General features: G+C 48.6%; 2 protein-coding genes across 2 annotated transcripts in view; one reads left to right on the top strand and one right to left on the bottom strand.

Annotated features, from left to right (window-relative positions):
- Positions 1–25403, bottom strand: part of LOC149325895 (histone-lysine N-methyltransferase PRDM9-like) — a 176711-nt gene that overhangs the window by 137721 nt on the left and 13587 nt on the right. Inside the window, exons 3-4 of the mRNA XM_089562818.1 lie at positions 7425–7472; positions 3752–3798 (exon numbers count right to left, since the gene is read on the bottom strand). Of these exons, the coding sequence (XP_089418944.1) occupies positions 3752–3798; positions 7425–7472 (95 nt within the window). The remainder of the gene's footprint in view (positions 1–3751; positions 3799–7424; positions 7473–25403) is intronic.
- On the top strand, positions 12287–24768 carry LOC149325896 (uncharacterized). The gene is made up of 3 exons (XM_089563367.1): positions 12287–12315; positions 18653–18857; positions 23812–24768. Exons 1-3 carry the CDS (start codon positions 12287–12289, stop codon positions 24766–24768), a joined length of 1191 nt encoding a protein of 396 aa, XP_089419493.1.

Genomic DNA, 25403 nt, shown 5'->3' with positions numbered 1-25403 from the left:
GTCGCTTCAAAGATCTTCACATTTAATTAACAGTATGCATGACAGCACGCGTTTTTGGTCATATTCGTCTGCATTTCACAATTTTTGGCTTTGAGAATCGATCTAGAATGCTGGGAAGGAGTCGAGGGCCGGCACCGTGCCCTAGGGCCCAGTTCTCACGGAGAATTTGGACCTCTTGCCCGTTTACAACGTGCTTGTACTCCGTGATAATATCTTCATGCTCAAAATGACGCTCACATATCCTAGACGTGTGAGAGAGCCGTCTGTCTTTGCGATGCAACATCTGCTCCCACCTTTTAAATTCGCTTTTATCGCGCGGCGGTTTGAAAAAATGATGGTCGGTAGCACCGCTTCTGTTGCCACTTGTGAAGCCGGGCGCAAAGCAGGATGGCATGTGTACCCCTCACTTGAAGTCACCAAGTGCAAAAATTTCACCACAAAACAAACACGTTTTCGCAAAATTAACAGCACCATCACACGAAAAACCAGCTTGAAAATCTGACTAGCCTAATGTAACTGCAGCGAGCGAAACTCCCGCGCCCGCAGCGGAACTAGTTCCCGTGACCGCCACTTTAGCCACTTCCCGAGAGCACCTGCAAAACTGAAACTAAGAACGTTGGTCGTCACGACACCGTCATCGCGGCTCAAGCCAATCACCGAAGAGCCAAGTGAAAGTGTCGCAAAAGGCGACACCGGGAGGATACCACCCTATGTTGCGCACCCAGCGCCCGAGCACGCGCTGTTTTCCGGACTTCTTGTGTGTGTGGTCACGTTGTGTGGCACGCGTTGAAAAATTATAATCTATTTGATAATAAAATAATAATAAATATAGTAAGTATAACATAAATATAACAAATATAATTTCAAAATTCATGAGCGCACTCCATTCAAATTTGGATTTCTGCTTGATTACGAGCCTAGAAAAATACTCGCGTTTTGTAATCGGAATTCAGAGAAATGTTAAAAACCTAGGCACCTGCCAACAAAGTAGACATCAAATAATCAACAATGAAAAAGATTTAACTTTGCAGATGGGCTTAAAATTCCTTGTTAGGAAAGTAAAAAGAACTTATTTAACCATTCCGAGCAGTTAAGGTTCACAAGTGCAGTGACGACACGTGTTTCTTATTATGAAAATACCGTTTTGTCATACCCCGAGTGTAGCAGATCACACAGAATGAAAGAAACCTAGGGCAAAGTGTATTGTTAAAACCAAAAGCTACGAATTTTCTGTGCAACCTGCACCAATTAAATCACAGGTTATACATGCCCTGTAGCATGGCGGCGTTTAGTGAGAATTTTATAAGAATTGAAAAATAAGTAAGCAACTACGACCACCAAGGCGCCAAGATCGAATATTGCTGAGCACTCACATTGAATGCTTAACTTTGAGCAGGGGCATGCCAAATACTTAAAGGAGAGACGGTCATACAGGAAATACACCACTCTAAACATAGTAACAAGAGCAAACAGGTGACACCTGACATCAGTCCAAGCGCAGGCAGAATGGAGTCACTGACAGTTGGACAGCATAATAACCATAATAGTGACACAAGACTGTCAGAAGACCACATGGAACAATGCAACAATTGTAATGGTTCTCTATTCATGCTAATCTTTAGTATCTCACTTCCATAGCTGACTTCCCATTTGAAAAAAATGATTAGATTGTTTCAATAAATCTCTCAAACACCGCTCCTGCCATTTCAAAAAGATTCCTATTGTTAAATATTCATTCATAACCTGGTTAAATTACCCTGCATAAGATGTGTTGCATCAATTTCTGGCGAAAGAATTGCGAAACACTATCAACGGAGACAACTTGTCTTTAACATGAGGTGAAGGTGCAGGGTCGGAGAGTTCGTAACTCTCCTTCCGCCAGATAGCTCGACAGTAGAACGCTGCGCTAGTCCGCCTGGCGCGTTGCTTGGGCTCCCTGCGGCAACTTCATACCATCGCTGGATTCACGGATTTTCATGCGGTTTATTGCATTGTGTTCCTTGATAAATTCTTTATGCACTGACAATCCTGTATATTTTAATTACATTCTCACTTTTTTGACCCGGCACTGATTTGAGATGAGAATGATGTGTACATTTTGCAACCGTAGATTGTGTAAAAAAATGCTGGTAAAGATATTAGGAGAACTCAACTGCATCAACCATTCCTTTGTGCGAAACTCACTATAACTGCAGACTGTTATCATGTTTTGTCAAGAGAGCTTTCTGCCAGTTTGGTATATGAGTGAAGGATAAAAAATTGAGAATGTCAGAACTAGAACAGATATTGTCAGATAACTTTTGTATTTAAGCATTCAGTGGACTTTCAAAAAAGCAGGCCAGGTGTCATTGGTCTACGCGTAAAATAAACAAATTTGTCCCTTAAATCCCGCGTGCCCCCAGTAAAGATGTCAAGTTCTTCCTTCTTCACAACTCGCTTCCTACGAGGTGCTCGATTTGGCGATGGACTCGTAGCAGGCAGCCGTACGATGGACGAACGATGACACACATACGAACAGAAGAACTGGACTTTTATAACACTAAAATAAAGCCGAACAGAAGCACATAGACAGAGAGAATAATTCAGAAGCTACGCACTCATTTACCAAAGCTGACACAAATGTACGCTCGAGCTCCAAGCTCACTCTGCATGGCTCTCCGAAAACTGGGGCTTGTCTACGCCGCTGCGCGAAGACTGACCCGAACCGCATAACAAGATGCAACGCGCTCTTAAATAACCTAGTAGGAAATTTCCAGAAAAGGGCAAGGGCTTCAGAGAGAAAGGAGGCATCGCAGGATGAGTTAAATTACAGCCTCTCAATGAAGCTTTACGTTAAACTATGCTACCCTCCCCCCCCCCCCGTGTTCTCCAGAGAATTCTCTTGAACGTTCGCCCGCACGCGCCCCGCTTCGCCAAGGTGCGGGAGAGGAGGAGGGCCTGGCCCTTCCGCTGGGATGCACTTGCAGTCGCGTGCGCCTTCGGAAATGCACGGCAAAGTTCTTTCTGCCTTCTCTTTTCGGCGCGTACGGTGAAAATGCCTTGCTGTCGCTTTAGCTGCCTTTCCCCCACTTGATTGCTCCAATAAGACACCTCGCAGAAAAAGGCCACCTCATTGACCTCGCTTTTCACCTGTACATGTGATGATAAGCCTTTACTAGTATAATCTAGCTCACTGTTAATAAATGATCATCTTCCAGCAAAATAAAAAAGAGGATCTAGCTCAGACAAAATCCTAGTAACCGGAAGTGCTGAAGCTTTCTAGCATGATTTTTGTGGAAAAGCATGGCGCACTGACAATCGCTGGGTCTTAATTTCTTGATCTTCAAGCTTAGTAATGCAATCACTGTACAAAACGCTTCATTCTAGCTATTAGCGCTTTTAAGTGATTTCCAAAGAGTGCATTGACCTTCTACAGTTGCACATTCACGCCAACGACTTTCAACTGCAGACAGTCAACTCGCTATCTCGCGTTCATTCCTTACGCTCTTAAAAAATGAGACTGTTTCACGCACACGAGGTTGCTTCCATAAACAAACAAGAGCAACTCTGCATTGCAATTTTAAAAGAAGTGTGATTCCACATAGGCTGACCTCCACAGCAGCCGTTCGTAGCGCCGCCATATTGAAGCCGCTGAGGAACCGCTTTTAGGGTGCATCGTGTAGTCACGGCACTTTCGCTCAGTGTGGCAGGCTGCGACAGCTGCACATTGTGGCCAAGATCTAGAAAATATTCGTTGTGAAAAGCATCTTACCACAATTTCTATGGGGTCGCATCCTAGTTCCATGTCATGCGTCTCTGCTCCCATGGACGACACTGTGAATCAAGCAAATCAAGATGGAGCATTTATGCAGGGCGCAATGAAGGCAATTGCAAATAAATAAATGGTTTTTCGTTAATATGTAGCGTATCGCTGAACAAATATTAGAAAGATAACCACGCTTACGACGGGAACATTAATCACCTCTTAACGGCGTAATACCTTGCATTCCACAAGGAGCCGTTATACCAGTGTGCTAATTTTTTGCAGGCGTCCAGGCGTTTACAACGAACATTGAAACGAAGTCAAATCGCGTACAGTTCCATCGTTACGACGCCAAAGCCTTAACATAAATTAGACTTCACCCTGAAGTGGTCTGGTAAGTGGCACATGGGAGAAAAGTCCTTGCAATATCTCTAGAAGGTTACTGCCAGAACCGTTCTATATTCTACTACCAAGAGAACTCCTCCAGAAATTTTGTTTGTAGACAAAACAGGCCGATTTAGACACCACTGGAGATCGAAGAGCGACCAGCTGTGACCTAGTTTTTTTTTCAGTTATATTCTGCTTATTTCCTCCAAGCAACGCGCGAGACCAAGAGGCTCCAAAGCTGCCTCCTTATCTGTGTACGGCATTGAGAGACCTGTCGAGCAAGAACATGCAGTATAAGGGTGTCGTGTACTCATTGCACTACACACCAGACTCATCTGTATGTATAATTGCGTGTCAAGAATCATTGGTAGTCCGCAGATCGGTGTTTCATGTTGCGCTTATTGGTGGCAACACTTTCCTGGCAACGCGGTCAGTTCTAAGAAAATCTTGCCTTTATAAGAGTCATTTGACACAGTTAAAGTTTTAAATAGGAAAAAAGCAGGTAAAAACGTTACAACAATAGGGGCACAAAAGAGATTTAAAGAATATAAACGATCTTCACTCGAATGAAGGAAAGGGTAGATCAACATGCCCTATTCCCGACGGCTGTGCATATTATCCAAACTTACTCGCAGTCGACGCAGTACTATTGCCCTCCTGCTAGACTAGAGCGCTATCTCACGTATTTTATGACGGACGAAAAAAACGATAGAAAAACGATAGTTCCGGCGGTGGAGTGAAGGTTACCTCACAAAACGTACCGTGAAAATATTTTCGTGCGCGTGAAATGACAACAAAAATGGCTGTTAGCAATGACCACTTTGATAACACGTCTCAAAGTACGCTGAAAACCCAACAGCCTTTCGAGCGATCGCTGAGAGCGGTTCAATTTAAGATTTGAGCTGTGCAAAATACATGGCAGCACGAAGAAATCAAGCAAACTAAGCTCACAACGCCGAGAAATCCTATGCGGATGAAAAATGTGGTGCCACCGGGGTGTCGAACCGGAATTTTTTCGGGTTCGGTTCGGGGTTCGGGTTCACGCTTTTCGGGTTCTGTTCCGCGTTCGGCTCCGGAGCGACATTCCGTTCCGATTCGAACCGGTTCAAACGGGTTCAGACCGTAAGAAAATTCCAAACATGGGTAATTTTCAATCAACCTTATGCTCTTTACTTTTCTGCGTGATATAAATATATAAAATCCAAACTGCAAAACTTGCTAAATGCAAAATGTTTTCACTTTACCCACTTTTATTTACTAGTTGCCAGCTGCAAAAAGATATAAATTGAAGACGAGATCCGAGAAATCAAATGAACTCAAAATTGGTGTACATCGGCTATGTATATGCTGACATCTATCTGAGGTACGCAAGGAGAAAAGCTGACGGATTTCGCATCTACAAAACGCTTCAGGTTGAGCAGTTTCAGACACCGCGTCGCGCGAGTAATAGATGTCTGCTGAAGCTCGTGTCAGTAAGGAGTTTCTCCTGTGCAGAGTTCTTACGCGGCCGCCGTCATGACCCCCTCATGCTCCCCCTGTGAGAGAGGAAGCTGTTCTGCATATGCAGGTCTAAAACGAACACGACACCTTTCCCTCATCTCAAAACTGACTTGCCAGTCACCCCCCTCCCCCTTGCCCAACGGCACACCTCTAACATGCTTCTCAAGAGCTTACCAAACATATTTTATTTACCTCACCTGTTCTTTATCGCCGTTGTAACTCGCGTTATATATCTCGACTACCTAGAGCTCAGTTTCTTCAATGCTATGGGCATCTGTGCGAGCTTGAACCAAGTGGATGAGTATAGGCACCGGGTAATATTTACAAGCAGCATTTATGGCCTTGGAAACTGAAAGGGTACCACGTACTTTCTTTAAATGCTTCAGAGCTACTTGTGACTGTGTAGATAGGTGCACTTGGTTATAAGGACGGTCGTCAGGTAAAGCTGCTATGGCATTTATATCACTTGCAGCTCCAAAGGAAGAGATGAAGTGTCAGTGCAGTAGGTTTGTCGACCGTAGGGTCGAGGGTGTGTCGGGCTTATAAAAGCAGTTGATCCTCCTGTTGGGGTTATGGCGACATCTGTGTAAAGAATACAGCTATGATGTTGCGTAGAAAAAGCTTGTGGTAACGGTGGTGAGAACTCCGAATTCTTATGACGAGCAGGCTTCTTTGATGTAATGTCACAGTAGTTCCATGGAAGTGGTTGAGGCACGAACATGGGACGAAGACAAACTTTCCGTGCTCTATTGGTTTGTCGTTGAGTAATTAAATCTTCCAGTGTGTTGAGTTGCGCATACTCCTGCAGCAGACAAATAGGAGTTGCTTGGGGTAGGCCAGTGATGACTCGCAAGGCTTCGTGGTTGAGTGCTTCAAGTGTGGACCACTGCCATTTCGTAAGTTGTTGAAACTGAGCTTGATACAGGAATACAGTACGAACAAGTCGACGAGCTGTATCTGAACGGGCACCTTCAGAGGGACTGGCTATTCTGCAGATGAGGCCAAGCGTGTTTATAGCACTCTTGCGCATAGCTGACAACCAAGCCGTGCCTTTGCCTGAAGCATGAACGTGCAGGCCCAAAACATTGATATGTTCCACCACAGGAAGTGGGGCATTGTCAATAGTGAGCACGAATGGAGTGGGTTTGAAAATACGGCGGCCAGCTTTATAGCCTACATGGACATAGCAGGATTTGGAGAGGTTGAGGTAGTGGCCAGTGTCAGCAAGAAAGTTGTGAAGAAGACTGAGGGCATTTTGCAGGGAATCTTGCTGCACCTGAGCTGAGGGATATGTAGACCAGAGAGTGATATCTGCGGTGTTTCGCAGGACGACACAACGATGAAGACTAGTGCGTCGCCCCCAGGCTCACGCCTGAAGGAAAAAGCCCCGTTTATTGTAACCTGACAAGTATATATACAGACACGGAGTACGTCACGCATGCGCCGAGCATCACAAGAGTACACGTGCACTTGCTACGATAGATACTATCACACGAGGATCGATAACGCCACATCTTCCCTTTCCCTTTGAGAAAACTAAAGCAGCAACTTTCAAAACAAAATACAACAACTATTCAATGGAAGCGGTTCCATGAATGGTATTAACAAATACCGTACCGTTCCGGCTTTCTCACTTTTCGACCAAAGCGTGTGACATGTTCACCCTGTACCGCAGGCGAAGAGGTTTCCGGCGGCGGCTGCAACGGATCACTTGGGAGAGCTTCCGTCCCGTTCTCCTCGGGACCGTCTGGGACAGTTTGTGCAATGGAAACAGAGTTCCCATTCTCCTCTGTACCATCTAGCCTAGACAGAAATTCATACTCCCCGTCCCTGGAATCCGAGCCTCTCTTTGGCGCCTGCTTGATTAGCGCTCGCCGGTTTCGTTCAATCTGGCCCCCGCTCTCCAAAACCACAATATACGAGCGTGGCCGTTTTGCGCGCTGAAGCACAACACCTTTTCGTCTGTAGTCCTTGACCCAAACAGAATCACCTGGCACCAACGGGAACATATGTCGGGCAGCATGCCGGCGATCATAATTTTGCTGCTGAGTCTCCCTGAAAGCTGCGTCTTTTTCCCGTGCTTCTTTGAGATTGGGGGTTTTTGGTGCCAGCTTCTTTGGGTGGAGAGGCAAGGTAGTGTGAAGGCGCCGTCCCATGAGTAGCTCTGCTGGAGTTTTTCCTAGGGGGGTCCCAGCGTGTCCCTGTATGCTAACAAAGCCAGATGTAGGTCACCAGATTTTAGCAACAGCTCTTTCACAGTTTTTACCATTCTTTCTACCTCCCCATTTGCCTGCGGGTACCTAGGGCTACACGTCACACGTTTGAATCCATAACAGTTCGCGAACTGGCTGAACTCCTGGCTGACAAATTGAGCACCGTTATCGGTTACCAGCGTTTCCGGTATACCGTGAGTCGAAAACACCTTGAGATGATAAATAACTTCTGTGCTGCCAAGAGAGGTCATCGGGCACAATTCTGGAAATCGAGATAAGTAATCAACTATGAGCAAGTAGTTACAGCCTTTCACATGGCAGATATACGCGACAACCCTTTGCCATGGCCGAGAAGGTGTCTAGGTCGGGATCATTGGCTCACACGGCTGGAAGCGAAATTGGGAACACGTGCGGCAGTCTGCAATGAATAGCGCAAGCTCAGCGCTTAAACCTGGCCACCACACAGACTCCCTTGCCCTTGCTCTACACCTTAAAACACCCTGGTGGCCCTCATGAAGCAGTTTTAACATTCTGCTTCTAAGGCAGTGTGGCACAACAATGCGAGTTCCGTGCATTAGGATACCTTTACATACGCTCAGAACGGCGCGATCCTGCCAATAGGGCCTCAAAACGGCCGATAAAGAAGGTAGACTAGGCCACCCCTCACGGACGTAGCGACACAACGTACGACAAGTCTCGTCCTTCGCCTGTTCTTCGGCTACTAGCCCGAAGTGCTGCGACTCGCTCAACTCAGATAACACGCCGGCAACGTAACAGTTGACTTCATCGACCGAAAGAAAGTTCTTGGTCTTTTGGCCTGCCACTGGTGCTCTGGAGAGTGCATCAGCTATTTCGAGATTTTTGCCCGGGACATACTGCACCTCAAAGCTGAACCGCATTAGCCGCATTCTGAACCTTTGAATGCGAGCCGTAACCAGATCGAGTGGCGTCTTTCCTAGCAAAGTAACCAACGGTTTGTGGTCTGTTTCTACAGTAATATGCAGTCCACGCACATAGCTTTCGAGACGTTCCGCCGCCCATGTTATAGCTAAAGTCTCCTTTTCGATTTGCGCATAGCGCATTTCAGTTGCTGTCAATCACCTTGATACAAAAACAACTGGCTGCTTTTCTTTATTCGGTTGTACTTGCAGTAAAACTGCTCCTAGGCCGTACGACGAAGCATCTGCAGAAATTATCGCTGGACGTTGTGCATCAAACTTAGCCATACACCTATTTGAACAGATAGCACTCTTCACACTATCAAAAGCTATCTGCTGAGGCGCTGCCCAGACCCACTCAGTGTTCTGTTGCAGCAGTTGACGCAAAGGTGTCGTTTGCTCAGCCAAGTCTGGAATGAATCGTGAACAATGATTAGCAAGACCTAAAAATCTGCGCATTTCTGCAACGTTCGATGGCGGCTTTAGGTCTGCAATTGCACGAACCTTCGCTGGATCCGGGCGTATGCCATCTTGGCTCACGCGGCACCCAAGAAAACAAAGCTCTTTTACACTGAACTGGCACTTTTCTTTGTTTAGGGTCACACCATTTTCGGCCAAGCGTTCCAAGGTGCGAAACAACCGTTCGTCGTGTTCCTTCTCAGTAGAGCCAAAGACAAGGACATCGTCCATTAGGTTCACTACGCCCGGAATTCCCTCAAGAATCTTGCACATTTGGTTTTGGAAATACTCCGGAGCCGAACTTATGCCAAAGGGTAGCCGCTCAAAGCAATAACGGCCAAACGGAGTAATGAAGGTTGTGAGCGGCTGACATTCCTTTGCTAACCTCACTTGATGGAAACCAGAGTTTGCGTCGAGTTTGGAAAACTTGACGGCACCGCTGAGCAACCCGAGTGTCTCATCAACAGTGGGGAGCACAAACCTTTCGCGTTGCACCGATTTGTTTAGTTGAGTCAGGTCAACGCATATTCGCACTTGTCCTGACGGCTTCAAGACGGGCACTATGCCAGCACACCACTCCGTAGGCCCTTGAACTTTACGAATGACCCCATTCTGTTCCATCTCTTCCAGCTCTTGTTTCACGCCATCTCGCAGCGGGATGGGTATGCAACGAGCAGTGTGAATGGCATAGGGCACGGCATCTGGTTTAAGACGAATGCAGTATTCGCCTTTCATGGTCCCCAGACCGCGGAACAAGGAACCAAATAGCGTCTGCACTACCTGATGAACTAATGCTTCATCCACAAATTTAACTATTCCCAGGGCTTCTATTGCCGGTAAGCCAAGAATCGCATTGCTCACCGAATCGACAACAAACACATCCTGTCTAACCGAAGCACGCTTCCACAGAATGTCGGCAGTAAACTTTCCCTTCAAGTTGAACCTGTCACCGCCTGGTCCCATCAGAATAGCATCATTAGGCTGTAGTACCTTCGGCAGCGCTGGAAACGACCCAGGGACAACATTTGCCTCGGCTCCCGTATCAACTTTCGCCGAAACAACTGCACCATTAATAGCAATCTGAACAAAGCGAGCCTTTGCAGATGACACAGCCAAATCTCCCACGGAAAATGTCACACAGTTCATGTTCGGTTGCTCACCCCGAGGACTGCGGATGCCTACCTCTGAAGGCCATGCTTCAGGTTCCGTGGTCCTTTGTGTCCGTGAGCAGACAGCTGCGAAATGTCCCCGGCGCTGGCACAGTGCTCCTCTGGCAGGGCACGACGACCTCGAATGAGGGCCCCTACCGCAAGCGGCACACGTCTAGTGATCCGGACGTCTCTGGTTCGATGTCCGCCTATGAACAGTGTCGACTTCAGCCCTCGTCAGGAATTCATGCTCTTCGCGGTCCACAACGCTCCGAAGATCCTGCTGCTGTCGCTGCACATCTTCTTTCAGGCGTGCCTTGGTGAGAGCACTTTTTAGAGTCAGCGCCGCATCCATTTGAAGAGCTCCTGACAACTTTGCGTCCCGTAGTCCAACTACAAACCGGTCGAGAATCATCCGCTCTTTCATCTCCCCGTAGTCGCATCTATCAGCGAGCGTATGTAACTTCGTAACATACTGATCTACAGACTCGCCTGGTTTTTGGTGGCGGCGATGGAAGCACGCACTTTCGTAGACTAAGTTCCTTGTGGCGACAAAATGGGTGTCGAACTGATTCTTCACCACGTCGTATTTCTTCGTGTCTTCCTCGGACAAGTTGAAAGTCTTGAAAATGTTGCGTGCCTGTCGTCCCATCGTGTACAGCAACGTACGCACCTGAGCCTCTTGAGTTCGCTCATTAAGTCCTGAGGCGAATCGGTAGTCATCGAATTCTTGTATCCACCCAGGCCAGTCGGACGTCTTGTCGAAGTTGAAGCTAGCTGGCGGCTGCACCAAAAAAGGCTGAGACGAAACCTTCGTTTCTTCCGACATTTTCTGGGCTGTGATCCGGCTGGTATACGATGCTGCTGGCGGCCGGCCACAGGCGGTAACCTTACGTCTGCCGCGGGTCCCGTATAACCTGGGCAACCACTTCTGACACCATGTGGTGTTTCGCAGGACGACACAACGATGAAGACTAGTGCGTGGCCCCCAGGCTCACGCCCAAAGGAAAAAGCCCCGTTTATTGTAACCTGACAAGTATATATACAGACACGGAGTACGTCACGCATGCGCCGAGCATCACAAGAGTACACGTGCACTTGCTACGATAGATACTATCACACGAGGATTGATAACGCCACAATATCGTCTGTATGTGCTAGAACCTGAATATCAGGAAGGGTGGAGAGAATGTGTATCAGAGGAATAAATGCGATGCTAAACACAATTGCGCCTAAAACTGAGCCCTGCGGTACACCGCGATTAGAAATGAAGTGGCCTGTGAGTTTACCATTGACGCGGATAGCTAATGTTCGTTGCCAAAGAAAGGCATGAGTTGCTCGACAAAGCTGCAAGGGCATGCCGACTGATGCCATGCTGTTGAGAATGGCTGCGTGGAGAATGTGGTCGTAGGCCTTCGTGATGTCTGTTACTAGGACTGTGCGAACGAGACGGCTGTGAGGTGAGCGGCGTATCACGTCCTTGGCAAAGCGGTTAATACCATCCTCAGCTCCATATTCTGGTCGGAAACCAATTTGAGCAGACGAATATTTCTGACGATGGTCGAGCCACCAGGAAGATCGAGTGGCAAGCAGTTTTTCATAGAATTTGCAAATAGTTGGGGTAAGAGAATCCGGTCGTAGGTCTCCAAGAGTTGTGGGTGGTTTTCCGGGCTTTGGTATCGGAACTACCACTGAATGTTTCCAATCGGATGGAATTTCACGGGATGTCCAGATTTCGTTAAAAATTCTGAGAAGTGAAGTCAATGCTTCACCTTCCAGATTCCGGAATAAGGCATAAGGTACACCGTCATCAACAGGTGCAGTGTTAGGGCGGATGTCTTCAATGGCAGCTATAAGCTCAGCCATGGTGAATGGGCAGGTGATCTCATCCTCTGCCTCATGTTTGGGACTGACTGGAACAGGCGCAGGTGAGCAATCATAATTCGGAAAGAACTGAAGGGCAGCTTTCAGGGGTCGTGTTCACGCGGTTCTTACGTCATATCTTGCACATCGCTTTCAGTTTGTTGATATTAATAGCTGTTGATCCTCAGTAAAAAAGTACCTGCTGGCGTACCTCAGGGAAGTATCCTTGGACCGCTTCTTTTTAACTTATATATCAACGATATCGTTAATCAGTGCCTGCATGTGAAGTGCGTTATGTATGCAGATGACGTCTCACTGTTTTTCTCATCAAGCGCATGTGAAGATGTGATAAACGAGGCCAATAGGACACTAAGTACACTCCATCAGTGGTCCCTGTTGAAAATTCCTGTCCCTGTCCCTGTTGAAAATCTGTTGAAAATTAATGTAACTAAAACTAAGGCAATTATGTTTAAACCAAAAAATAAAAACGTTATTCTACCATGCGATCTTAAGCTAGGTTTGGAAACGATAGAGGTTGTAGATAATAGTAAGATATTAGGGGTTCATTTCAACAGCCAGCTAAGCTGGGACAATCATATTAACGCTGTTGTCAGTAGGCTTTCTCGTGTCACAGGTATCATTAACCGGCATCGTCACTTACTTCCATGCAAAGTTAAACTTCTATATAATTCGCTCTTTATGTCCAAAGCGAACTATGCGCATTTAGTTTGGGGAACAACTACAGGTACCAATAAAAATAAGATTTATGTTTTACAGAAGAAGGCTCTGCGTGTAGTACTTAACGTCGGTTCTCATATAAACACATGCGAATTATTCCACCAGTTCAATGCCATAAAAGTATCTGAAATGTATAATGTTAGGCTAGCTGAAAGATACAAGAAGGACATAAAACAAAATATGAATTACTTGCGTGACACGGCACTCCTTTCACTAAATGTACAAGTTTATCCTATCAGACAAAGCGAACTGTGGCATATTCCAACCTGCCGCACAATATATGGTGATATATTTTGCCGGGCTAGTAGCGTGTTCCACCAGGCATCGGATCCAGGAGCACCTCCGCAGTGCCGAAGGAGGAAGGAACGTGGGCCGGAACCGGGGAGTAGGGGAAGTGAAGGAAAAACTGTATTCACATATTTAGATGATTGCTTACAAAAAGAGACAAACATGGTAAAAGCTGAGAAGTCTCAGGAAACGTTGAGGGAATCGCTCAGGGAGTCGCTCCGGGAATGGCTCCTCGATGAACGTGTCGAGCGCTTTAAATAGACCCTCCCGAGATCTTCCCGCCTTTTTCAACCAATCGTAGAGACTTCGTCCGGGTGCTCCGAGGTCGTTCACCGCTTCGTCGTCTTCCTCGCCTGAGGCCCCTGGATATCCTGAAGTGGCCTGTCAGGCCAGGTGGATTCCATATCTTGTTTCGAGGAAACGCCAAGGGCGAACACCTGAAGCGTCGTCACCTCGCTTCATCCGCTGAGGCCCTTGGATACTCGGAAATGTCCAGAAGAGCGTGTTGATGGGCTAGTCGTTTCCGGCCAGGTGGATTCCATATCTTGTTCCAAGGAAATGGCCCAAAGGCGAACACCTGCAGCGTCGTCACCCCGCTGTTGACAAGAGAGCGAGGCGCGGTTGAATGGCAGACGCTCGTCTCCGCAGGTGGCAGCAGGCGTTTGAGTCATTGTTACCCTGACAGATGCACACACAAAGTCGAAGGGTCAATACTGCTGCGTTGGGTGCCGACTAAGGGGAACTCCGGAAAACACGTCGTGGCAGTTGGGCAGAAGTGGTGGTACCAGGAATCAAGGAGTTGAATACGTCCCTCGTGTTCGGTTCCACCTGTCATGAGGTTGCACGGGAGCGCGTGCATGAAAAAAGACCCCTTTCGCAGAATCACGCACTGCATCTGGGCATCACCTAAGTGGAGACAGGTGTGACGGGAACACACGAAGAGAGTTAGGGGGGGGGGGGGGGGGGGGGGTAGAAACACAACAATGGTACGCATAGTCTAGCAAACACGTTGCCCCGTCTTCTAAATAAGTTTCAAACTGCACAAGTTGATCTTTCACGTGCATGCCGCCAAGTTATACACCGATGTATGTGCCGCTTTTAGATTCATTGCTTCTTTGTCCCTTCACTGCTTCTTTATCTCTTTCGTTTCCGTATAATGTTGACCTAATTTTAGTAACCGAATTCCTGTTGTTCGTTGACGTGTATTTTTCTTTTCCTTTTTTTGTTACCATTTTTGTTGCACACTTCATTCCTTGTCATTTTTCTAATAATACGCACAACCATTTTTGTTTGCATTTTGAGATGCTATTTGTTTAAAACATTTATGTTACCTCCTGCCCTGCAATGCAGGGGCCGAGGGGCACGTCAGGCCAAAATTTCTGGCTTTTTTCCTCGGCCCTCACCATGTGTACATGAGAAATAAATTGAAATTGAAATTGAAAAAGCTTGCGAAGCGAATTAGACTGGAGAAAGACGAAGGGCAAGGCGAATACTCTTGGCATACTCTTTGACGGATGGCTTGGGTTCCGTGGAAAGAAATACACGGCACAAGTGGCGGTTGCCGACAGGGGGGTTGAGTTCAGAACACCACTCTGTCCAGCACTTGTGCAGAAGGCGTTTAGAATACCGACGGGCTTTAGCTGTGACTCTATGATGTTCCGTTCGTGCGTGTTGATCTGACGGATGGTGAGTGACGTATACGTCCAGCTGCTTGCGCCTTTCCCAGAGATTAAGCCGGTGAAAGTCAGGATTCTGTTGGTCTTCGTTGACAGTGGAAGAAATTGTGTTCTGACTTAAGACCAGCGTTAATGTAGAAAGGTCCGAGGCAGGCGTTATTGAGACCATCCATCGTATGGATGATCGCATGGCGACCATCCATACGAAGACTGTCCCAAGAAGTGGCATGGATCTTGCGGCGAATTTTATGTAATGTACTTGAGACAAAGTGATTTAGAATGGGGGTGTAATCACTGCCTCAGGTGTGAGCCAGTGAGGATTTAGTAGTCAAGGGTTCGACAAATCCTGTCTGGCGAGGGAGAGGCATAGTGGTAAAATAAAACATACACTCGGCAAACACGATTTTTAAAACATGACGTTTCGGGACCCCTACGGGTCGCTTGTTCACAAAGAAAGATGGACGGAATCTGCCGCTTCTTATATGCGCACGTGACCGCGCAATGAGTGGGCGTAGTTATCCAGTGAAGATTTCCGGGACACAGCCACCAGGTGAGGCCCGGCGTTGATGGAGGAGCACACGGTTGGGTATAATTTGAGGAGTTTTTCGGAAGTGTAAAGGACTGGTCGGAAAACGTGTCGTAAATCTGATCTCCACGTTTAGAGTTATGAGTGTATCATGTGGCCGATTAAAGTCTGAACGAACAAACGTAGCGTTGAAACAAGACAAAGAAAGATGAGGACAGGACGGGGCTACAATTTACAACTGAGTGCAAGCTAGACAGGCTGGGGAAGGAGGTGAGCAACTGCAAAGGAGATGCACTGAAAGTTTTCTTCAACGGAAAAACTCAGAAGCCCGAATGTCCCTTCAGAGCCATTATAACAGAGCGACACAGCTGGCAGGCACGTCTAGGCAGGTTCCTCCAAAAAAGCAAGAGCTGCCCAGGTTGCTTTCCCTCTTTGAACCGCACGAAGGTCTTAGGAAGGGGTAAATATCAATTGGCGAGGGAAATCTTGGAAGCCCATGAAATATCACAACGCGGTAGTTACACGTGCATTAGCACACCATCTATTTATCTAATGGAAAAAGAAAGAAACTTTCTAAGACGCACTTAATGTTTGTAAACAGTTTCATGAGCGGTGGCTATTCCTCCCCTTTTCGTCTCTTTTTCTTTTACCGGATTTTTCTACATTATCACAGTTTTGCCATTCTTTCAAGTTTGCGCATGCGTGTCTTTGCTCGAGAAGGGATGTGTCTTTCGTATTTCATTCAGTTGTAAGTTGTAGCCCCGTCCTGTCCTCATCTTTCTGTGTCCTGTTTCAACGCTACGTTTGTTCGTTCAGATTATGTATGTCCAAATGGCCCCACAGTGTACTCTGTTAAACTCCATAAATATCTCCTCCAACTAGTATGGGTACACGTGGGTAGGAGGTGCGTAGATGTGGAAGGCACCCAAAGTTGAGTGCAGAGGTCTGGGGCCAACCATGAAAAGAGACCAATAATACTGGAGTACGCTGCCGCTTAGTGATAAAGGCAATTACTTCTTGACGGGTATTGCGCCAACGAGATAAGTCGACGGGAGAATGTGGTGTCGAACAATGAACATATATAGCTGCTTTTCCAGGAGCAAGACCACTTAGGCGGTCGGGTATGGATCGACAGTGATATGCACAATAACAAGACAGAAGAAGGATGGCATTATGTTCCTGTAGAAGGAATGCCCAGGCAGAGAGTTTGCCCTCTTGAATACGCAGCTTCAATTCAGGGAGCTTGTTAGTAAGACCCCGACAGTTCCATTGTATCACATGGGAATTAGCGTTAGTGTCCATTCGCTTGCAAAACAGATGCAATCATCTGAGGCACTTGCTGCAGCAGGATAATCAGGGACGACATTGAAGTTGTAGTTTCAGATTGCTCGGGTTGTTCATATTTTCAGCACTTAGCCAATCAGTTTTTCTCTTCTGTCAAACATCATGGCTCTAAAATCATGACGCTCTCGACCAATAAGATTTTCGAGTCTCGCCGGAAGGCCGGGCTTTCCGCTGAGCGGGCTCTTCTACGGCTCTTTAATAACAGTTTTTACCTGAACAACGACGTATAGAGAGAACATGCCACGCTGTCACAGTACGGAGAATTCAAGGCATATCACTGCAATTCTTCTACTTGCTCAGAGGACGTCATGTTTCGTTACCAGAATTCAATAAGTATTGGTAATTCGAGGATACAACTGTTATCTGAACGTTACAAAAGTACTAACACGAATCGAAAGCATCAGCTTTACTTTTATCATTTTCACAGCATGCATTACAAGATTAAAGTGCAAGCGGGCTTCAACGTAAGATATAAATAAAAAAAATGGATCAACGGAATAATTGTTCCAAGACAAATTTTGCTCGACACAAGCATTCTTCTGTAAAAAAAACGGCATTCATTCCATTTCATTCGGCATCACTGGGGAGGAGATGATTGCAGACAAAAAAAAAACTGAAGAATAAACAGCTTTACGGCATCTGGTCCCCATCAAAAACTGAAAAAGAAAGGCACTAGCCTAGCAACACAGCCATCGCTCAGCAAGAGCCCGCTGAGCATGACAGACTAGGGACTGTGTTTCGCCGCCGTGGTACGACCCTTCACCTAAGCGCTGACCTAAGCCTCGTAACATTCGGTGGAGGTTCGGTTTTCCATCGTCGTGCAGTCCTGGAACTCCGCAGCCGCACGCTATCGACCCCCGTTACGCCCGAAGACGCCAAGCACCGAGCCGTTCAAGTGGGCTCCGCAGTCCTCTGTTCCGGATCCCCCCGCCAGCGTGACCCCGCCCTCTTCAGCGGTAATAACGACCGTGACACTGAAGAGTTGTATAACATCATACGAGCAGGTGAGCACCTACAATAGGATCGCTTCTACGAAATTGAACATCGTCACCTTTTATTTTACTGGTGTTGCCAAGCCCTAGTTTCGAACCCAAGAAGCAGAATTCTCCAGGTAGACCGCTTTCAAGGCGAACCTCACTGTAGTGTGCAGATGTCCTGCTACGGGAAAAATTTAAGGCTTACGCTGGTTTAATGCCCCAGAGCGGCGGGCATTCGGTTCGACGACCGCCGAACACGCTTGTCGCTACGCCGCCGCGGATTCAATCAGATCTTTGCAGGTGCAAGTGAGGCCAAATAAAGAGTTTTAGCTAGAAGCCTTTTTTGCTGCCTTCTTGATCTCCGCACTGTAGTTACAACTACGTGATAAAAAATTCTGGGGGGGGGGGGGGGGGGCACTTTACTGACCTAAAGTGCGGTGAGGCGAAAGCCTTAAACGCGATGTTGCTGCTTGTGTCACTGAGGTGGGGTTAAGATGTTAAGCTTTGCCTCTAAGAGTGGAACGCGACAGCGCCTTGCAACGCTGCCAGGGAGTCCATAGAACGCCATCGCCCGTTCGGCTCTACGCCTTGCCCGTCGGTAAATTAGTTTTTGAGGAAAGGAAATGTATTTGGCTCGCATATCTCGGTGGACACCTGAACTTCGGCGTAATGGGAAGGGAGGAAGATGGGAGTGAACGAAGACACTGTATTAATTAGACGCGCCTTTGTTCACTCCAAACCATCGAGCTGGCTTTCGAGGGAAGCGGACGCGACATGGCTCTCTCCGTGCGAGGTCCTTTCACCGGCGACGGCCTGGGTGCGCGCGTGAATCCCCCGCCCCCGAGGGGTACAGGTTCGTGCTACCGTCGCTGCCGTCGCACGACGGCCTGAAGGATTGCGTGTTTCTACATTTCGACGTGGATGGGAGGCCTTACAAGATTGAGGATTTTCGAACGCCGCTCGAAGCAATTGGAGTTTTGAAGGCTGTGACAGGGATCGGCCCGTACCAGATGGGACACGTGTGGCTGCTCAAACTCCGCACTCAAAAGGACAAGGAAGGAAGGAAAAACTTTATTTTACTCTAGTCCTTTTTCCTGCGGTTTGGGAGCATCTTCAGAGACGTTTTCTCCTTGATTTTACCCCCAGGAGGCTTCTCTGTCGAAGTATTCCGCCTCTAATCAGTGGTCGGTTGCCCTCAGTCCAGGGCTCCGCTGGCCACTGCCGCCCGTTGAGCTCGCTGTACCAGACCTTCTTGGTCTTCACAGCGGTCGCTGGACAGCAGAGTCTCCCACTGCTCCGCACTCGGGTTTTGTATTTTGGGGACCACGTCTATCTTTTGGCAGGCCCATGTGATGTGATAGAGAGTAGGTTTTCCGTCGCACCAGGGACATTTGTCCGCGTATATGGTAGGGTGCATTTTGTTTAGTATATGTAGGTTTGGGAAAGAGCCTGTTTGTAATTGTCTCCAAGTGACAGCTTCCTCTCTGCTGAGAGATTTGTGCGGTGGGGGATACCGCAATCTTCTGCCTCTGTAGTTTTGTAGTATGGCCGAGTAATCCCTGGGTGCTGGCGCGAGTTCCGCGGGCTCATCGGATGCTCGGAAAGTAATGTATCCTCGAGCTATCCTGTCGGCCTCTTGGTTCCCTGCCACCCCCGTGTGCCCCGGTACCCACACAATTTTGTGTGGGATCTTGTCGCTTTGTTCTTCCTGGTTTTTAATTCTGTCGCTCGCTGCGAGGAGTATACGGAGCGCGTGACGACCTATCCTGCCATTCATGTAATTTCGGCAGGCTGTTTGAGAGTCGGTGAGTATTGTTAGCGACCGCCCGGTTCTATAGCCCTCCGCCACCGCTAGAGCAACGGCTACTTCCTCGGACTCTGCAGCTGTGCAGCCTCGGAGAGACGCGCTGGTCATTTCGCGTAAAGACGAATCGACCACCGCCGCCACAGCGATTTTGGTGTCTCCTCCTCTCCAAGACGCGTCTGCATACACGGTCGTGGCTTGAGGAGCGTATGTTCTTTCGATGAAGTCGGCCCTCGCTTCTCTTCTGCCTCGATGGAGGTTGGGATCCATGTTTTTTGGTATTGGCGCTACCTTGAGGGTCTTGCGAAGCTCGTCGGGGATCGTTGCCGTCCTCGTCATTTCTCGCATCTGCTCGCGGTATCCGAGCCTCTGCAGAAGCGCTCTTCCAGTCGTTGTCTGCAACAGCCTGAGTTTTTGCGACTCAAGCTGCGCCTCTCGTAGCTCCTCAAAGGTGTTATGTAATCCCAGGGCCATGAGTTTTTCGGTTGACGTGTTGCGCGGAAGTCGGAGCGCTGTCTTATACGCTTTGCGTAGCAGGGCATCCGCTTGTTGTATTTCGTTTTTGTTGAGGCATGGTAGGGTAGGCTGTACGTGATTCTACTAACTACAAGGCTTCTGACTAGTTTGAGTGTGTCCTCTTCACGCATGCCATGTCGCCTGTTGGTGATGCGGGTGATCATGCGTGAGACTTGTAGTGTTGTTGCTTTGAGCAGGGTAAAAGTGTGAGTACTGCGCTGGTTGGATTGAACCCACATGCCTAAAATTCTTATTGTTGTCTTTTCGGGTATGGGTGTCCCGTCAAGGTAGACGTTGAGTTTTAGGTCCTCGTTGGTTGGGACGGTCCGGTTTTGCTTGCCTCTCCAGACTCTCAGCAGTTCCGATTTCTCGGTCGAGCATGCGAGTCCTCTTTCTGCGAGGTATTGCTCTACACAAGAGGCCGCTTGCTGTAGCCTTTCTTCCTTCTCTCCGAGACAACCCGTGTTTGTCCAGACTGTTATATCGTCAGCATACATTGCATGCCTGATGCCTTCGATGTTCTCTAGTTTTCGAGCTAGGCCTATCATAGCTATGTTGAAAAGTAAGGGGGAGATAACTGACCCTTGGGGTGTTCCCTTATTTGGAGTGCGAATTTTGTCCGATCGAAGGTCTCCTATGCCGATGGTGGCAGTTCTGTCGGACAGGAAGGCTTTGACGAAGCCGTGGATTCTGCGCCCGCAATCCAGCTTGTCTAGGCCCGTAAGGATCGCTTCGTGGCTGACGTTATCGAATGCCCCTTTGATGTCCAGGGCCATTATGACATTTCCTCCCGTCCGAGGTACGTTTCGCAGGACATCTTCTTGTATTTGGAGGAGAACGTCCTGCGTCGAGAGCTTCGCTCTGAAGCCGAACATGGTATGTGGTACACAGTCGTTGTCTTCCATGTAATTTTGCAGTCTTAAAGTTACCACCCGTTCGTAAAGTTTGCCAAGGCACGACGTGAGTGATATGGGCCTGAGGTTTTCAATTTGTAGCTTTTTACCAGGTTTAGGTATCATTATTACTTCGGCGTGTTTCCAATCTTCGGGAACCGTCTCCGCCTCCCAATGTTTGTTAAGAAAGCTGACGAGCTCTTGTATGAGGTCGTCGCTCAGGTTGCGGATTAGGGCGTTGTCGATTCTGTCCGCTCCGGCTGCCGTGTTTCTGGTGGTGTTTCTTATGGCCGCGTAAACCTCTTCCACAGTTATGGGGCGGTCGAGTTTCTCGTTTTCGGCTCCTCGATACGTTCCTTGGTATCGCGGGGGGTTGTGATCGCCGAAACATTTTTCTCGTGCCTTCTCCAGTAGGGTGATGTCTGATCCCTCGAAGGAGTGGATGAACCTGTGGATGGCTTTATTGTTTTCTGATTTTATTTTGGTCGGATCGATTAGTGCTCTTAAGAGATTCCAGGTTCTGGCCGTGCCTAGAGTTCCCCTAAGCGAGTCGCTGAGTTGTTCCCAATTTTGTTTCGCGAGTTGCATCGCATATTCTTCCGCCTTTGCCGTAATTTCTGCTATCTTTAGTTTTAGTTTCCTGTTGTGTTTTTGCTTCCGCCATCTTTTGGTGAGACTGCGTCTCGCTTCCCATAGTCTGAGGAGGTGGGCGTCTACTTCAGGCGTTGCTGTCGTTCTCCTTAGACTTTTTGTGCATCGTTGTCGCGTTTCTCTCAGCATGCCGCTCCATTCCTCCAGTGATTGGATACCGCCTTCAGATTTGTTGCAAGCCCCGCGAAACGCGTTCCAGTCAGTGATTTTCGCCTGTCCAATCTGGCGTCTTATGGTGTCGGATGCTATTCGTGTCCGGAGGATAAAGTGATCGCTGCCTAGATTTTCCATCATGTTTTCCCACTGTGACTCCCTGCTCTTCCTTACGAAGGTGAGGTCCGGGCATGTGTCCGTGCTCACGCTATTTCCGATTCTCGTGGGGGTCGCAGGATCTGTGATTAGACTGCAGCCAAAGTACTCCGCTACTTCCACTAATGTTCTTCCCTTGATGTCTTGTTTCTGGTATCCCCAACTCCTGTCCATGGCGTTGAAATCTCCTACGATGATGAGTGCATTTTTTTGGCCAGCTTGTGCGCTCCATAGAACAGTTCGAAGAGTTTGGCTTTTCTTTGTCTCGGCGGGCTGTACACGTTAAGTAAGAACGTGCTGCTTCCCTGTCGCTTTTTCGGAATAATTTCAACAAGCGCGTGCTCGATGTCGGTGTCGGCGATGGTATCGTGCCTGATGGCGGTAATGGTTTTGCTGACTAGGACGGCCGCTTTACCTTCGTTTTGACTCTCGTAAACCTCGTACCCTTGTAAGGTCGGCTTGATTCCAGTCTCTTGGAGCGCAATTACATCAGGAGGTGTCAGTTGTGTGTTTATATATAGTTTTAAAAGGGCCTGCTTTTTGCGGTAGCCTCTGCAGTTCCATTGCCAAATATCTGTGTTCTTGTTCTTGCCGATACGTATTGATCATGTTTACGCGTCACTGCTGTTGCCTTGTTCGCTTGCGAAAGCTGTTAGCGCTGGACGGTTGTACGCTTTGTCCCTAATGTTTTCGGTATGTTTTTGTTTTCGAAAAGCGCTTCTGATCTCTGCGATCTGCCCTTGGAATTGTACTTGCATCTGTTGCATTTGCGATTGGATTTGCTGCATGATACCCTGCATCATCTGCTGCATCATCTGTTGCATTCGTGTTTCAAGGTCTCCTTCATTCGATGCCTGTGGTTGTTGTTTTGGAAGGGCTCTAGTCGTGTCGAGTTCCCGCTGTTGGTCCTTTAGTGTTTTTGTGAGTTCCTCAACTTTGCGTTCGAGCTCGTTTTGTTTGATTCGAGCGAGTTCTAGCTCGCGTCTGAGCGCATCGCTGTTCGCGTCCTTCGGTTCTGTGACGCGACTGTCTTTGTTGTTTGTGTTGTCTATGTTACTACCCTTTCCTACCGAGTGCGAAGCAGTGGCAGAAGCCCAGCTCACCTTGCTGCCGCTTGTCTGGGAAACCTTCTTCTTTTTCTTTTTCTCTTGCTTCTCCCCCTCCTGTGGGCCGGCTGGTGGTAGAGGCGGGAAGGAGTTGGACCTCGATCGGCTCCTCGATGTCTCTCCCTCTGAGCTGAGCCATCGCTTGGGTTGTCGCCCGCGTTGGTCGCTGCGTCCTCTTTCTCCTGTGGGTTTTGGCCTGGCTTTTTTCAATCTCTCTCGGCACTCCTTGGATCCGGTCCGGTGTGCCTCGCCACAGATTGTGCACTTGGGCGTGCACTCGTGGTCGGCGGGCGGGTTTGAAACTCCACACAGTCCGCACACAATAATGTTCGGTGTGGGGCACACGTCGGAACGGTGTCCTTGCTGGAAGCAGACGTAACACACTTGCCTAGTGGGGCGGTACTGGTAGCATGGTACTTCACCTCCGTAATAAATGATGAATTTCGGCAAGACTGGGTCGTCGAACGTGAGCACTGCCGTCTTGGATTTTCCGAGCATCCTTGCCTGAAGTATGGTCACTCCTTGAGTTTTGACCCGTAGGTGTGCTTTAAGTTCTTCGGGAGGGGTACCTGGCTCTACACCGTGGATCACGCCGCGCAGGACGTCTTCCGGTGCTGCCACGTAAGCGTTTACATCATAAGGCTTTCCGTCGAATTTGAGACGGGTAATGTGCCGCACTAGCTGAGCCGTTTGCTCGTGCGGAGTGCTAACGATAATGATATTGGACAAAGACGCACTGGTGCAAGCCGGTGGTTTCGAAGTGAAGGGACGGTACTGTGCCGTCATCGATCCGGTGCGTAGAGAGATAACCGCGAAGATCAATTTGGTTCCTTTCCACGTGCCGGATGAGACCCTTCAAAAGGTCCTGGGCGAGTTTGGGGACGTGATCGACATCCGCTTGGAAGAATGGCGTGCGAGTGGGCTCGAGCTTGCGGAATCGACGACCCGTGTTGCTCGCATTGTCCTCAAGGAAGGCGTCACCCCGGATTCCCTCCCGGACCTTTTCAAACTAGCCGATGGCACCGCACTCGTCGTCGTGCCCGGGCGGGCGCCGACTTGTCTGCAGTGCAAACTCAAGGGCCACATTCGCCGGGAGTGCCAGACGCCAAGATGCAGCAAATGTCGCGCGTTTGGACATGAACGCATGGATTGCGTTCGTACGTACGCCGTCGTAGCTGGGGCAACCAGGGTGGCTGAGGAGACCAGCCACCTGATGGACGAAGAGGAGGCTGAGAAGGCAGCTTCCTGGGAAGACAGGGCAAAAGGCAGTACAGTGCAAACAGCGAGCGGCGAGGATAAAGCGCCAGCCGAAGTCTTGCCTAACGAGGAAGGGAAAATTCAGGCAAGCACGGCTGCGGTGAAAGAGCCAGCACCGAGCCAAGGTCAACAGCCGGGGAGCGCCGCAGCTTCCCCACGAAACGAAGCTTCGAGCAGCGGAATTCAAGGACCCAAAGAACAGGATTCCGGGAAAAACGACACCGACACCGCAGACGTCATGGACGCCCAGCCAGCGTCGACAAAGAGGCGCCTGGAGAAAGCGGAGGGTGCAGTGGGGGAGCAGCGGCTCAACCAGCTCGAGAAGGAATGGAAGGTTGCAAGAGGGAAGAAAGGGAAATATGTGCGCCCTTCCCGTGCGTCATCGCTGTCGCGCGTCGACGGCGACCCTTCCCTGGAACCGAGCAGGAGTTGAGCAGGCGAGTAATCGCCTTGCTTTGGGTGAGCCCTCGCTTTCAAAATGGCTCCTGTGCTCGCGCCTCTCCGGCTAGCCACACTGAACGTGCGCGGCCTCAGAAGTAAGAGGAATCAGTACCAACTGAAAAGGCTAATGGTGGAAAGGGAGCTGGATGTAGTCGCGGTACAGGAGACAAAAGTGGAAAGCGAGGGCAGCACTAACTGCATGGTGAGCCCGTTCTGTGGACTTTATGATGTGCGCGTCAGCCACGCTGTTGGGACATCGGCCGGTTGCTGTTTGGTTTTGAGGAAATCGGCTGGGTTTGTGGTAGAAAGTGTCACTAGTTGTTTGGAGGGACGTTATGTCATGTGTGACTTTAAACACGGAGATTTATATGTTCGCACTTTGTGCATCTATGCGCCGACAAAAGCTAAAGAGAGACTGGGTTTTTTTGAAAACGTTGCTGACTTGTTTAAATGCAGCAGGCATCTCCTTTTTATGGGCGACTTCAACTTTGTATGCGAAATGGAGGACAGAACGCCAGGCAACACCTGCAGAGATGCAAGTGCGGTACATCTGACAGACCTTATAAATGAGGTAGACTTGCTGGATGGGGCCTATTTGGCAACAGGTGGCAAGCGTCAACATTTCAC

Source organism: Amblyomma mixtum, chromosome 10 (assembly GCF_055824585.1).
Source record: "Amblyomma mixtum isolate Tamu chromosome 10, ASM5582458v1, whole genome shotgun sequence".
NCBI classification, from domain to species: domain Eukaryota; kingdom Metazoa; phylum Arthropoda; class Arachnida; order Ixodida; family Ixodidae; genus Amblyomma; species Amblyomma mixtum.
Note: the sequence above shows the minus strand (reverse complement) of the source record. Positions and strands in the feature narration are given on the sequence as shown.

Coding starts and splice junctions, on each gene's coding strand:
- LOC149325896 (XM_089563367.1), top strand. CDS start 12,287: ATGTTTGGGACTGACTGGAACAGGCGCAG. Junction 12,316..18,652: donor ACTGACTGGAACAGGCGCAG/GTGAGCAATCAT, acceptor CGAGGGGTACAG/GTTCGTGCTACCGTCGCTGC. Junction 18,858..23,811: donor GCACTCAAAAGGACAAGGAA/GGAAGGAAAAAC, acceptor TTGGACAAAGAC/GCACTGGTGCAAGCCGGTGG.